Below are 14,158 nucleotides of genomic sequence, written 5' to 3' on the forward strand. Positions count from 1 at the left end.
TAACGGGAAGCCTGGGGTAGAAAAATCCGTTTGAACAGATTTGCCTGTTTCAGGCCCTGGTGAAGGGAACTTTTGAAGCCAGAGAGTAAACCACTCAGGTAGGTTTAAGGAAGATTAAAGTAATGTTGAAGGGCTGCCCGAGGTCAGCGTCAGAAGCTCAGCCAAGAGCAGAGGCTGGGTCTCGTAACTCGGTTCCCAGGGACAAGAAAACTCCCCTCGCAGGAACCACTCCAGCTGCGGAGCACCAACACAGCACAGCCAGGAACAGCTGCCCATAGCATAGATTTAAGGAGTAGAAAAATACAGAGGTCTGGCTATATTAGCCCCTGGATTTTGGCTACAGACCGGCAAATTAAACCTGTCAGGAGAAAGGTTTTTTTATTTTTAAACCTATGTCGTATATCGAAGGAAACACATCTATTCCAGTATTGCTGCAGAGTCCATTATTGAAAGCATTCAAGGACTGGTTTTTGTCAGCAGCCAGGATCAATGTGTGGAGGAAAAGCTGGGTGTAGGGGGTGTGTTACACAACAACAACAACAGAAAAGTAAAACACCCCTTTTAAAGGCTGTTAATGATCTTAAAATAGGACATTTTCTCCTCATATGGTGCATCTCTTTTGAAGGACAGGGGAGTTGTAGTAAGGAGGACGTACCTGATTAAGTTGACAAACAGCAATTTAGAATAAGATACTTGACCTCAATCCACCCAAATTTGGGAGAAAAAGCAGAGCAATTAAACCACTTATTGCAGGGTACAGTGCATAGCTCATATCTAGGGCTATGCAGCACTGGTATCAAGCTTGTGCCCTTTAAGGCACCTCCTACATTCAGGTTTGGGGGGGGGGGGGTACCAGAGCAAAAGAGGACACAAGAATGCTTGAAAAATTGTGAAATTGGCTTAGTCATATGCTGTTCTGGGTTTGAGTGAGTGGCGGGGTTTTTTTTGGTAGCAGGGGAGGGGGCTATAGGGGTGGCCCCCATGAGAAGGAAGCACAGAAGGGAAGGACAGCGCCAAACACAGCAAGTTATCTGAACAAAAATATGTAACTCTACAGCAGTCAGCTGGAGACAGCATCTCCTGGCTGCTGCAGCAGGAGATGGAGCACAAACCACGTTCTAAAACCCTCCACCTCCTAATGTGGCCTGATGGGGGTCACTGGGAGATGCAAGTGCAGGTCACAAATGTCTTCTGGTATCCAGCCACTCTGAAGAGCTGGCATCCTGACAGCGAGCCGTCTCGGGTAGCAACGGGATCCTTCCTTTGTTTTTCCTTGAGGTGAAATCCGGTCTTAGAGCAAACCCCTTTGCTTTGGTGGGGCCGTGCAGACCTTTGCCGCAGGCACCCACGGAACAGCGCCCTTCGCTGCAGGGGGAGCCCCCCGGCACAAAGAGGGGCACGGCGGGGAGCGGGGCAGAGCGGCCGCAGCCCACTGCCCGCCACGAGCCCTCACCCCGCTGTGCTCAGCCCAGAGTCCTGCCGCCTGACAGCTCCGCCTGAGCCGCGCCGGGGGCTCGCGCCCGCCCGGCAGCGCCGCGGCACCAATCGGCACCGCCCCTGTGGTCACGCCGCGGGGGAGCGGCTGGTACCGGCCCATCCGCCCACGTGATGGGGGCCGCCCAATCCCCGCCGCCGGCACCGCCCCCGCCGCTCCCCCTCGCCCCCTCCCGCGGCGGGTGCCGTCCTGTCCCGGCAGGCTTTGCGGGGTGCGGCTGGTGGCTCTGTCGGTAAGATGGCGGCCGTGAGTCTGAGGCTCGGAGACTTGGTGTGGTGAGTGGCGGTGTGGGGGGGGCGGCAGGGCAGACCCCTCTTGTGGAATGAGGCTGGGGCTCCGCCCGGGACAGCGGGGGCGCAGGTGGGGCGGCGGCGGGGCTGCGCCCGGCCCGGGGGAGCGCGGCGTGGCGGGAGTGGAGACGGGCCGGGCCCGGCCCAGCGCTGCCGCCCCGTAGTCGAGGGGGACACCCGAAGTGCGACTGCGGGTCCGGGGTCGGGGCTTGGCAGGGCAAGGCGGTGGCGAGGCCATCCCCCGGCGGTGCTGTGAGGAGGGGCGGGGGGCGGCGGGGGCTAGTCTGTTGCCGCGGAGCTGGTCCGGGGGTGGCCGAGGAGAGGCAGGCTCGACTCGCAGCCCGGCCGGCACCGGAGGCTGGCTGGAGGCGGTGCGTAAAAGAGCCTCTGTAAGATGGAAGGAGGCTGAGGGGAGCGGGGCAGAGGGGCGATCGATGCGGGGCTCGGTGGGAAATACGGTCTCCTGCCAAGGAAGGCGAGAAGGGACATAAATAAGTTAGTAGATGTTTAGGGAGACCAACGATACCGTTTCTTGGCAGTGCTTTAAAAAAGCAACACAACAATCTGGGAAGACAGAGGGTTTTTTGCGGGTTAGGATGTCCCTGTTGGAGCTCACAGAAGCCATTTCCTTTTGACACTTCAGTTTTACTCTCAAATAATCAGAGACCTATGATTTTGTATTTCCTGATCAGAACTGAGGGGGTTCCATCAGGCCCAGATTTTTAAGTTAATGGGCTCTACTGTACTTGATAGGCTAGAGTGTCCTGCTATGGCTTGCAAGAAATAGGTAATCCCCGACACGCAAGTGCATGCATTTATATTTATATCCCAGATAAAAGGAAACGTGTGCTCCAGGCTGTGACAACTGCAGTTTCTCATCCGAAAAATTGACAGTGCTGTGAAGTTGTCTAATTTATATAGCAAAGTAAGTAAAGATTGGTTCCTTTTAGCAAATTTTCTTTCAAACGAGGATTTGGGGAGTACACTGCTCTCAGTGTTGGAATGCAGATTATCTTTAGTTTTGTACATGCCAACCTAGACAGGTACTGTGCCTGGAACCACTTCAGAAGAGCTCTATCAGTAAGGCAGTAACATATGAAAGATTTTGATGGATGTACAAGAATGGAAGCAGCAGGTATGAGACACTGTCACACCTCTTGGCAGTGTTCCTGCCTGACCATCGCTACTGAATCCTCTGTGTAGCATCTTAGGAGGGGCTGCAGTACCACTTGCTGAGAATTTTTGGTTCAGGAGCTGGTGGGCTCCACAGGTTCTTTGACAGTCTCTTGCAAGACAGTGACTGATAAAGTTTTGTGAGAGTACTGCAGCCCAAGTCAGTGACAAAGTTAAGGTAATGATAAAGCCACCATGCTGAAGGCTGAGACTAACCTCTCATCCTCCTCTGTGAAGAAATAGTTTTGTGTAGTTTTTGTAACGGAAACATTTACAAGTGTAGGACATAAACTTTTCTGCCTTTCTTATGGCTCTTTTGTATCTTTAGCACATCTTAATGTGGTGGTGAGCACCTGAAGAAAGTGATAATGGAACACCTGTTCAGGGGATTCTGCCATTAATGCTTTCCTATGAGAACCTCTAAGAATCTCAGCTCTCTGAGCTGGAAATTGGTGGCTGCTCCGCTCACTAGCCTCTTCTGTTCGGATGGATAGAAGTTGCCAGCCTGAACTTTGGTTTGATTGCCTGCATCAATACTTTTTTCAGTTCTTTGTGGGGGATATCCAGTCTCACAAGAGTAATAAGCACTATAGCATTGTATCTTCCAGGCAGTAGCTATGCTGCTGCTGTTCTGTTCACTTAAGTTCTGATAGCCCATCGCGTTCATGCAGACTGTTTAGAGGCTTAGTTTAGGTGCAGGCATCTGATAATGGAATGCTTGTGTGTCAGCGGCAGGTCTTGCTTGTCACGGTAGGTTTTGGCTGCAAGTTGTAACTCTCTTAATATGAAAAATACGATGTAATGCAAAAAAGTTAGACATGGGATAATTGTTTTCTCTCTGGTTCTAGTGCCTAATACTTTCTTTTTTTTTCTCTAGGGGGAAGCTGGGCCGGTATCCTCCATGGCCAGGAAAGGTGAGGTTTGTTTCTTTTTGATTTTTTTTTTTTTTTTTCATTGTTGCTTTCTTAGTTTTGGGGTGTTTTTTTTGTTTTGCTTTTTCCTTCTGCACAGAAAAAGCTTTGCTTGAAAGCACTTCATGAAGATTAATACCGGGTCTTTTGTTTGTTTCGTGACTGGTTTATTTTTTTTAAATACATACCCCACAAATCTCAACTGTGAACCAGTTTAGGGTTTTGTTTGATCTAGAAGCTCATCCTGTCACTAACAGCTGTTAGTTCAGGTGGAATGAACATCAACAGAGCAGTTCATCCAGCTCTGGAACTGATTGTGTTTCCCAGATTTATCATATTCTGCAAGACAGATTTCTTTCCTCCCATAGTAAATTGGTTAAATGCCCTGTGTTAAATAATAGAAATAAAGAGTCTGGCTTCTCAAGATACTGTTTCAGAGCTATGGTTTTTGAGTAATAATTCTGGTGGTAGGGAGTAGTTAAACTTTCTCTTTTGGTTTTTTTTTTTTTTTTTTTTTTTTTTTTTTACTGATGAAAGGCCAAGAAGATTAAAAAAAAAAATTAATGATATGTGCCATTTTTATTATTTCTATTTCTCTAAAAGAACTTTGTTTTTATTTTTGGTGTAGGTATGAGGACTAAAATGCTGAGATAACAGCATGTGGCAGGGAAAAGTGTTGTCAATGTGGCTGACAACCATAAATGTTTGGTTATTGGATCAAGTTAAGTCCAGGCTCCCCCACAGTCTTTCAGGTGTCACCTGTGTGACTGGACGACAGTTTTTGTCTTTATTAATATTTTAAACTTTACAAGTAATCTATTCTGGGAATAAAGACAAAGCTTTAAATGTAAATATTAAAAGTTACCTAAGTGGAACAAACTTTTATTAATGCCATTTGGCTTTCAAATTTTTAGAAAATTCACTCACTCGTCTACTGGCAACAGGGAGAAGGAACATCACCACATTCTTAGGGGGTGTTATTGGTGGAGTCTGGTTACTTTTTCACTCTGCTGCAGCATACCCATATCTAAGGAAATACATGGGTTGCATATTTACTTGAAAAACTTAAAACAGATTCAAGTTTTCATCCTAGTCAGATTTAAAAAAAAAAAAAAAATCTACAGTAGCTGTAACACATGACAGTAAAATCGCAGAGTATAAATTTTCATTATGTGCTTGTTAACTTTCACTTCTAATCACCTTCAGATTGTTAATCCACCTAAAGATCTGAAGAAACCTCGTGGAAAAAAGTGCTTCTTTGTGAAGTTTTTTGGAACAGAAGATCAGTATGTACCTGCTTGTTTTCATCTGATGAAAATACTGTGCCATATAATATGGATCTTTCACGGAAGAAATATTCACTAATTTGCAAAGGATTGTCTTATGATCTATACACAAAAAAATTTCAACTATTATTGCATGCTGTAGCTGCTTGTGGGTGTATGAAGACTGTAAAGACTTACATACTTAATCATGTTAGAGTTTTAGTTGTCGTTGTAAAGGAAAGTTCTTGGTAGCTTGCTGTTTTTAGGGGAGTTGGTGTGATGTGACTGGGTTAGATGTATGAGAAAGGTACAGCTAAGAGTATACACTTGTTTTTCTGCCAGAAGAATAAAACTGCTATATACTTGCCATTTGTAAAAGATTAAACCGTCATGCCTGGTGACTGGAAACATTTTTGCTGTGCTTTGGGAAGACTTTACAGTATAGGAAGGCCAGAACTGTTGTAGACTACCTTTTTACAAGGCAGAATTTATTGATTCCAAATATCATAGCTGTCTTAGTCTGGAAAAAACCCGAGAACTTGGGTATTTCATGAAACTGAAAATAATTTTGCTAATTTTTCAGTTTTTCTCTTTATTTTCTGCTATTTTGTATTAAGTCATGCAATAGAGGAGAAAACTACAAATATCTGTGGAAGACTATAAAACACTTTAGTTTTTGGAAAAAAAAGGAGAACTGAGACCATTTAATGGATGCTTCTTAAGGAAATTATTTTTGACTGCTAAATTATTTTTTCTCTATTTAAAAGTAATTTTCCATTAAGAACTGAGGTCTAAACTTGATGGAGTAGAAGTAAATGCTGCATACTAATAGGAACATTGGTTGGATCTTTAGTAATGTAAGGCAGGTGAAGGTTGATTTGAGGGCAGAGACTGTTTTTTGGTGGTGGCATTGTTAAACATGGTTATTTGAGCTAATCAAGTTCTAAAAGTTGAGGAGATTCACTATTTCTATCCTGATCGTTTGTTCTTGATTCTTGTATTTCACATTATTAAATCAAATATAGAGATATTTTGTATTAAGACAAGTTTGGAAAAAGTGGTCATATGTCTGAGGTACTGCAGCTGAGATTAGCAGCATGATTGCAAATCAACAGTTCAGAACTGCAAAATAATTGGGATTTATTACGGGGTTTTAGAGCTCTGGCTAGGGAAAATCCAGTTGTCTGGCAGAGTAAGGTAGTGTGGTCATTGTCGTGGCTCCCCCTCCCCATCTTCAGCTTGTGAAATGTAATATTATCCTACTAAATTGATTTAGAAAGCTTGATTTAGAAATTTGCTCTCTTTGACTGGCATGCCCTACCTGAAAATTAATTAGAAATAAATACTGTCCCCTTTGTTTTTCTTTTTAAAAATATTGATAGGAGAGAGAGAAGCTTGCGAGCCTGTTCTGTCGTGACTTGGAACTTTTAAGAGTGTGCTGGTTAGAACTGTGGTGTTCTAACCAGTGTGCTCCTTGAGAAAATCCTTATATTTGAACACAATCAACGAACCAAATCAGGAAAAATGTAAATGTCTTCACTTAAAATGTGAGCGTGAAGAGAAAATCCCTTTACTTATTTTGTGCAAGTAAACTACTGTGTTTTGCAAATACTTCTATCTAGGTGTGTATAAACAGTAAGTGGAAATAAGTAGCTGACAAAATGTCAGTACTCTACATAATGAATAGCATGATGAATACGAGGATGCAGAGCTCCCTCACTGACTGTAGTCCATGGTGTGACGAGTACACTTACTCATACTCATATTCTTCCTAGTGCACATTGCTTGTTTTCTAGCGCTTTTCTCTTTCTGCCACTTTCAAGTTTGTAAGGTGACCACTGATCCATTTTTACAGCTCTTCTGTTATCACCTTGCTCTGTCAAGGTTTATTGGGTGAGGATCTGGATATAAACTATTTGCCTGTTGTCCAGTTGTGTGTAAGGTGAAGGTGATGATAGTTGCTGGGTAGAATTCCTCTTCTGAGAGGATTGCCAGCCAGTTTGTCGATGGGTAGGCAGTCTCAGACTTGATAGTTTTTATTTTCTTCTGAGGATTCCCAGGTGACTGCTGTGGCCAGAAATGACACTGTTTCAGGCTAGGTAAAAACTGTTTCCTCCTGACTTCTGTGGTTCCAGTTTGTCATACCAAAGATTAAGGAGAAAACTACTTAGGAAGTAAGAACTGCTGTGCATGCATCTGAGCAGAGTGGAGGGGTGAGTAAAAACATGCTGATGAGTTCAGAAGTGGTTTTGGTGTAGTGTGTATATATATAGATGTAAGTTTTGTCATTTGTGAAATCCTCTATGGTTTGGGATATGGCACAGAAGAAAATGCATTTTCCTTTACCTGTGAATTGAATACTAATACTGGTCCTGTGTGATGCTGCAGTGACTAAGGAAATGCATTAACTGGAAGACTGTAAGTAGTTTTGGCCAAAGACATAAATGTGAGAGCATGAATGCATTCAGATTGTGCTCTAAGACTTGGCTTTTGATAAAGTTTCTACTGAGCTCTGTGCTTCATGTGTTTATTGTGTTGGTGGAGTTAGTTGCTTCTGTCACTTTCAAAGTGAAAGGTTTTCTGGAAGATAAGGATTCTCTACCCATGTAAAAACAACTTGATTATTTGTTTAAACTGTGAAGTACACCTGTGCTTTACCACAGTGAAAGCCAACTTGATGTTCATAGCAGTAATATAATACCCATGTCCTATTTTAAGTGATTGCCTTAATTGTGATGCACATACTCATGTAATGTCTCTTATTAACTTATTCCCCAAACTGATAAGGAGATTTTTCTATCCTGCCTAGGAGTTCTTTTTCTGAGTCTTTCTTTCCAGAGCAAGTCATGTGAAAAGAATTCTTCATTTAAGATCAAGAAGAGTTGATGTTTCCTGCCCATAGACTTGGCTGGGTAACAACATTCAATTATGGGAGTATAAAGAACAATTTAAATTAAGTCTTTCTAAATAGAAGTGGAACTTTGACCTCTTATCTGTGTTTCTAACTGTGCTTTTAAGATAGTTTTTAAGATCCCCTTTTATTTCCCAAGCTCAACAGTCTTGTCCTAGGAAATCTTTGCAGATCATTCCGGTAGTCAAGTACTGCAACATAAGAACTTAGACACTGCTCTATATGGGCATTTATTGCTTTTAGTAGTTAGAACTAATAGACTGACAGGGCCATAGCATACAAGTCTGTCTTGGTGTGTTTCATCCAATTGAAAATATTATTACATTTCATGGCATGCTTGAGAATTCATTATGACATTGTCAAAGCAAAAAATCATTGCTTGGAAGGTATCATTCTACTATGTTTCATAAAAACGCTAGGGAGAGTCCCACAGTCATCAGAGATCTGTGTACACACACATTTACTTCCCATCCCACCCTTTTCCCCCCTTAGATATTCTGTAATAGGCAAATGGTCTTGCAAGTCACATATATCAAAGTCTTAATAGGAAGCTGGAGCAGTCCATTCTTACTAACAGCACCTTTCTGAAGCACCAGTACAAAACTAAATAGTCCTCCTTAATCTGATGGGGTCAAGGGGCACATCCTGACTTGATACATTAAGGAAAAAGTGGAGGAAGCTTGCAATCCAAGGTAGGCGTAATAATCTGCAGCCTATTTCCATCAGGCACAGTGGTTTTAGAGCAGTACTCATTGCTTTCCCATCCGCTATATCCTGTTGGGATGCAAACACCTACCTTCTTCTGCCACTGTTCTCCCTGGTTTTCAAGGAGAGAGAAATTTCTGGATGTAGTCTTTCTAAAATGTTCTTTCAGGTCCTGAAATCAGAAAACACTGGCTTAAAGTTTGCCAGGAGTTGGATGTGGCACTCTGGCAGTTTGAGGAGCCAGGGGGTATAGGGTAAGCTGACAGGGTTACACTGCTGGTGTTTTTCAGTGAGGCAGAGCTCCATGTTGCTGCAGCCAGACTGCTGTATAGTGGAGCCAGTTGGAATGATGTTAGATATACCTGCAGGCAGAGTGCCGTAGCTGAAAATGACTGTAGTCAAAGCTTTTCCACCTCTTACTGATATCATGGGATGTGTAAGTACTCTGCAGGTTTTTTTGGTTTTTTTTTTTTTTATTGCACAAATTTTAAAAATCTAGTACTTAGAATTTATTTCAGTATTGCCCTGATGCTTGTTTGCTTTTGCTACATATCCTTTTAGCTGCATGGACGTTTATGCTAATTCAATGTGGTCATTTTTGTATTTATTTTTTTTTTTCCATTAAGAAGTTTACATACGAAATTCCAGAGTTCAGCCATCTGAGTTATTTTACTGATGAAAATTGGGGCATTCCATTCTAGGAGCAGGAAACCCATCTTGATTTCTCTGTTTATTCACACATACTGGGCTTGTAAATAACCAAGCAATTTTCTCTTGACTTTCAAAATTGGTTGTGTTAGCATTTAGTGTGGGCATCTAAACTGCTACAGTGTAAAACTTTTATCAATTTTTTCAGCAGACTGTAGTAATAGAAATTTGGAGATACAGTGCTGCAGTTTTCTATGCGTGACTGTAAGGCTTCCAAAAAGTGAGTAATTGTGGATATTGCTCCACTTTCATTGGTCTCTTTGCCCATGCTAAGCTTGCATCATGGGTTTGAATCTGGTATCCCTGGTTGCATCTATTCTGTGCAACTGTTTTCCATGCAGCTCCTGGTCACTTTCATACTTGCCTCTGCTTTACAAACATTCTAAGTTTCGATTAATATTAATGAATATAACATGGATTTTACATGAATAGTGGCTTTATAAGGAGGATATTTTGGAGGGGATGAGGAAGAGTATGGAGAAAGGAGCAAAGAAACCCATTACTAACATGTTTTTCTTTTTTTACATCTTTTCACTTTCCATTTAGCCCATTCTTTACAGATAACAGGTGATTCTGTGCAGCAGTATGAATACAGTTTCATCTTAAATATGATGTCTTCAGTAATGTAATGTCACTAGTGCTTTTCTAGGGCATTAATTCACTGCCAAGTCAGGAGAGAAACAGTAGTTCCTTTTATATGTTGTATCTTAGAGACCTCTTAGCTAATTACTGGTCTTTATTGGATTGGAGGTTACTGCCTAACAGAGATCTTCTATATTATCATTAATTATTTTGTTTGGTGGAAAGTTTTCATGTTTTCAAGTGTTTCAGACATTGCACACAAATCCTTTATTGGCATCTGGTCTCAAAAGACATGTTTGTATCTTATAGAAGGCTGTCCAGGCAGCTGATACAAAGAATAAACTGGAAAGGAAAAGATCGATCGATCAAATCTGTCTGTCTGTCTGTCTATCTATCCATCCATCCATCCTGAGGCAGCATTTAAGACTGTTTTTCACTCAGTTTGTCTCAGTTCTGTAGCTCTTTGTCCTGAGGGATTGCAAGTGCCAAGATGCACCTTCGAAGCCAGGAGCGAGAAAGCTTTGTGCTTCAGACTTTCTCCATACCAATGGAAAAGTAATGAGAACGGAAGGTAACGAACATGTGGAGTGATGAGGGATAGGATGTGCAGAAACCGAAGAGAATGTTTTGATAGAGAAAAGCTATTTCCATTTAGAAACTCAAATCTGGCAACAGTGTTTAACATGCTTTATTATAATGCACTCCAAAACTTTGTGTCCTTTGTATACATAGTGGAATGGCTTCTTGTTAGCTGATGTTGTCTTGTACCTAGGGATGCTTTGTTGCTGAATGCCACAAAGAGCTTTACAGTGTAAGAGAATTTTAAGATACATTTCACTATGATGTCTAAACAGCTAGGAGGGTTTCTCTAAATTGCTCCTGGACAGCAGGCTCTCGTCTGAAAGTAATTATTTGACTTGTTATAGTACTTTAAGTCAGTTGTTGTGAAGATGATGTAAACTAAGCAAAAGGATTCAGTTTTGTGTGCAAAAGAGTACTGGATTCTGCTTCCAGGTTATGGTGGAATCATAATGTAGGCTATACTGACAGTGTGGAAAGAATGCTAGTATTTTTTTCCAGTGAGTTCTAGCAGGAGGTCTCATCTTCCCAATGTGACTTTAAGCAAGTTGATTACTGATTACAAACAATGGCTAATGCCACTGAAGAGAAAGATCTCTATGAAGTTTTGAAGAGTTTACTGGGCTTTACTACTTCATGAAGAGAGGACAAGCAAGATCCAGCAAAGCGTTATTACTATTATTCTGTTCACCTTTACATCCAATTTAGCTGTATGACACGTTGCTTACAGTGTTTGAAAAGGCGGCTATTAAACCACTTCACATGCTTGCAGGAACTAGGCCGTACTGGAGAATACTTAAAACCTATAGTCATGACTAGTCAGCATTTGTAACACTGAGATGTTTTGGAACCAGAGAAAATCAGTTTGGCTTTTTTTTTTTACTGTGTGCTGGATTATTGTATGCTAAAAATCACTGTTGGCCATCCTAGCTCAGGAAAAGCTTTTATAAAACTTACGCAGGCCTGTTTTCAGCAGGATGGAAATAGCTTTTTAAGAGTCTGGCTGATAAGCCTGGGCTTGAATCTGGGGAGAGAGGAAGGGTAGTCCTAATTGTTGCAAGAGCCACAAGGAATGTTGAAAGCAAAGGCATTTCCTTAAGCTGCAGTAAAGGAAAGTGAAGTTGTCACCCTGTACTTGACCACTTAACCATTTGGTAAATGTCAGGAAGTCATCTTTACCAGCAGCACAAACAGGGTAGTCATTTGAGTTTCCTTAAAAGACTGCAATCAGGTTAATACTCTGCTACTGTACCAGTTTATCTTAAAACATCAACAGTGAAGAAAATGGCTCTTTTTCCTCAAAATTGAAAATGTTGTTTTCATGCAGAATGTCAAGGTATATCAGAAATATTTTCAGCAATGAGTTGCAGTGTTTGCACTCACTTCAGTTGTGGTTGTCTCTGTTGTGAGATACATAATTTTGGGGGTTTTCTCCAGTTTTTGCAGACACTTAATGTGTGCACAGTATGTTTCAAGATTTGATTGATGTCTTAGAATTTTTATGTGGCCTCCACTTTCAACATCCTCTTGAGCAGATTCATAATATTGGCTGCCTTATGTGGAGGCATGTGATTGTGGATTTTCCTCCTGGCGATACAAGAGCAGTCACTAGGCTGCCTTTGTTCTAAACAAGTACCTGTGATCACATCCAAAAGCTGTGTTGCTGATAGAGAATATGAATAACGCTAGAGTGGAGCACTGCTAGCATGAGAAGATATAAAACTCGAGAGAGAAACCAAGTAAAAGTGCTAGAAGAAACTTCTCAGTGAATGTAGAAGTTTCAGCCCTTCAGACAGTAGAAAGCAAGTGAGTTTGGGCTGCTATTGTCAGTTGCTCTGGATTAAAAAATAGTATCTGTGTGTTTCTAAAAGTGGGATGGTTGAGAAAGTTGCTGTTTGGAGACTAACTACCTTTTTTGTCTTTGTTTTTTTTTTCTAGTGCTTGGATTAAAGTAGAACAGCTGAAGCCTTACCACCCTCACAAGGAGGAAATGATAAAGATTAACAAGGGTAAGCGTTTTCAGCAAGCTGTGGATGCTGTAGAGGAGTTTCTTAGAAAAAACAAAGGCAAGGACCAGGTGAGTGTGTTCTTTTTTTACTGCGTGCATCAAAACAAGCCTTGGCATGAATGATGATCAGATGCATTTTTATGTGAAAGGAGTTTGTTGCCTCTGGCAAGTTGAAGGAGGGTTCACTTTCATTCCTTTGTGTTTTTTTTTTTTTTTGTTTGTTTGTTTGTTTTTTTTTGTTGGTTTCCCCCCCCCATCCTCTCTTCTTCCCCATTCAGTCTTGTTTGGTGGGAAACAAAGTGTTGTTAAACTGATGGAGAAACTGAAGGGGCTAATTGATCTGCTTACAGTGGTTTGATATATCAGTCATAAGTCTTGTGCTAGAATTTGGTATCTACTAATCCTGTCTTTAGTATATTGGAAGTGCATATATGTGCACACACTCCCAGGAAATCTTCAAGCGGCCTGTTCTGTTACTTGCTTACTTAAACTGATGTGGTTTTGCAGGAGACCTAACTAGGAACTTCACTCGCAGACTGCAAAAGGCTAACAAATATCTAGTTTTCAAGTTACTGTGCTGTTGTTTTGCTTGATAGTAATCAGCACAGGGTCCTTCACATCCTTGGTTTGCATGAAAGTCATTCCAGCTCTCCTCTTCTTTCCTTACCATCTTCTATTCTGTAATCTCTCAGGCGTCTTCCCATAACTCCAATGAAGAGAAGAATCGGCGTAATTCCAGTGAAGAAAGAGGCAAGCAATCTGCTGGTGAAGAGAAACGCAAAGCCAGTTTGTCTGAAGGGAAGTTGAAGAAGGGCACAGGGGAAGGAAAAAAGAGGGTCTCTTCTGTATCGTCAGAGAGAGGATCAAAATCACCTTTGAAAAGAGCCCAGGATCAGAGCCCCCGAAAGCGGGGGCGTCCACCGAAGGATGAGAAGGTTTGTGTTGTGCATGTCCGCCAGTGCCCTGTGGACTTTGCAGATGGACTCTAGGGTTGACTGGCACCTTGACTAACAGGCCAGCAGGAAGAGTCAGTTCAGTATCAGTTTTTTTTAAGCTGTTCCATGTTGCTACTTCTAGTCTATTTGTCTGCCTGATACCTTTGGCAAGCATATTGTTGATTCTTCCTCTAATTTTTACCAGTTAGTTATTTTGAGTGGCTCTGTTTGTGTCTTTGAGAGGGCTTTGAGAGCCTTATCACGAGACTCCACCTTTCATCTTGCCATCCCTCAAGTTCAGTTTGTGTGGGAAGGATTAGTGAAGAGATCTGGTTCTTCATCTGATTCCTGACTTCTCCCATCTCATCTACTTTGTATGATTGATTAGTAGTCACTTAACGTCACCCTCAGTACTTACAGAGGTTGGGGTATTCCTAAGGGTTAGGGCTTAAAGAAGAAACTCTTATAGCCTGGGGAGTCCACTGGAAGAATTAGTTGTATTCATTTCAGCTTCTGTGCTATAGGATATATTCCCATCCTCCATTATACAGGTCCAACCTTGGAGCATTATTATTTTATCCCCATTACTTTCCTGT

The 14,158-nt window shown here is 41.9% G+C and overlaps 1 protein-coding gene across 6 annotated transcripts in view; it reads left to right on the forward strand.

Annotated features, from left to right (window-relative positions):
• Nucleotides 1-13: 13 nt before the first annotated feature.
• GLYR1 (glyoxylate reductase 1 homolog) overlaps nt 14-14,158 on the forward strand; it is a 28,211-nt gene continuing 14,066 nt past the window's right edge. For 3 of the 6 annotated variants that reach the window (XM_042798462.1, XM_042798463.1, XM_042798464.1), the window contains exons 1-5: nt 1,690-1,770; nt 3,836-3,872; nt 5,076-5,155; nt 12,558-12,696; nt 13,320-13,562. In XM_042798462.1, coding sequence (XP_042654396.1) covers nt 1,733-1,770; nt 3,836-3,872; nt 5,076-5,155; nt 12,558-12,696; nt 13,320-13,562 — 537 coding nt within the window. In that variant the 5' untranslated portion in view covers nt 1,690-1,732. Of the gene's footprint in view, nt 99-1,689; nt 1,771-2,617; nt 2,711-3,835; nt 3,873-5,075; nt 5,156-12,557; nt 12,697-13,319; nt 13,563-14,158 lie in introns of those variants that run through there. The other 3 variants (XM_042798465.1, XM_032985837.2, XM_042798466.1) reach the window with 3 other exon arrangements.

The sequence above is a fragment of the Tyto alba genome, unplaced genomic scaffold (genome assembly GCF_018691265.1).
Source record: "Tyto alba isolate M040663 unplaced genomic scaffold, T.alba_DEE_v4.0 Super-Scaffold_28, whole genome shotgun sequence".
Lineage (NCBI taxonomy): Eukaryota > Metazoa > Chordata > Aves > Strigiformes > Tytonidae > Tyto > Tyto alba.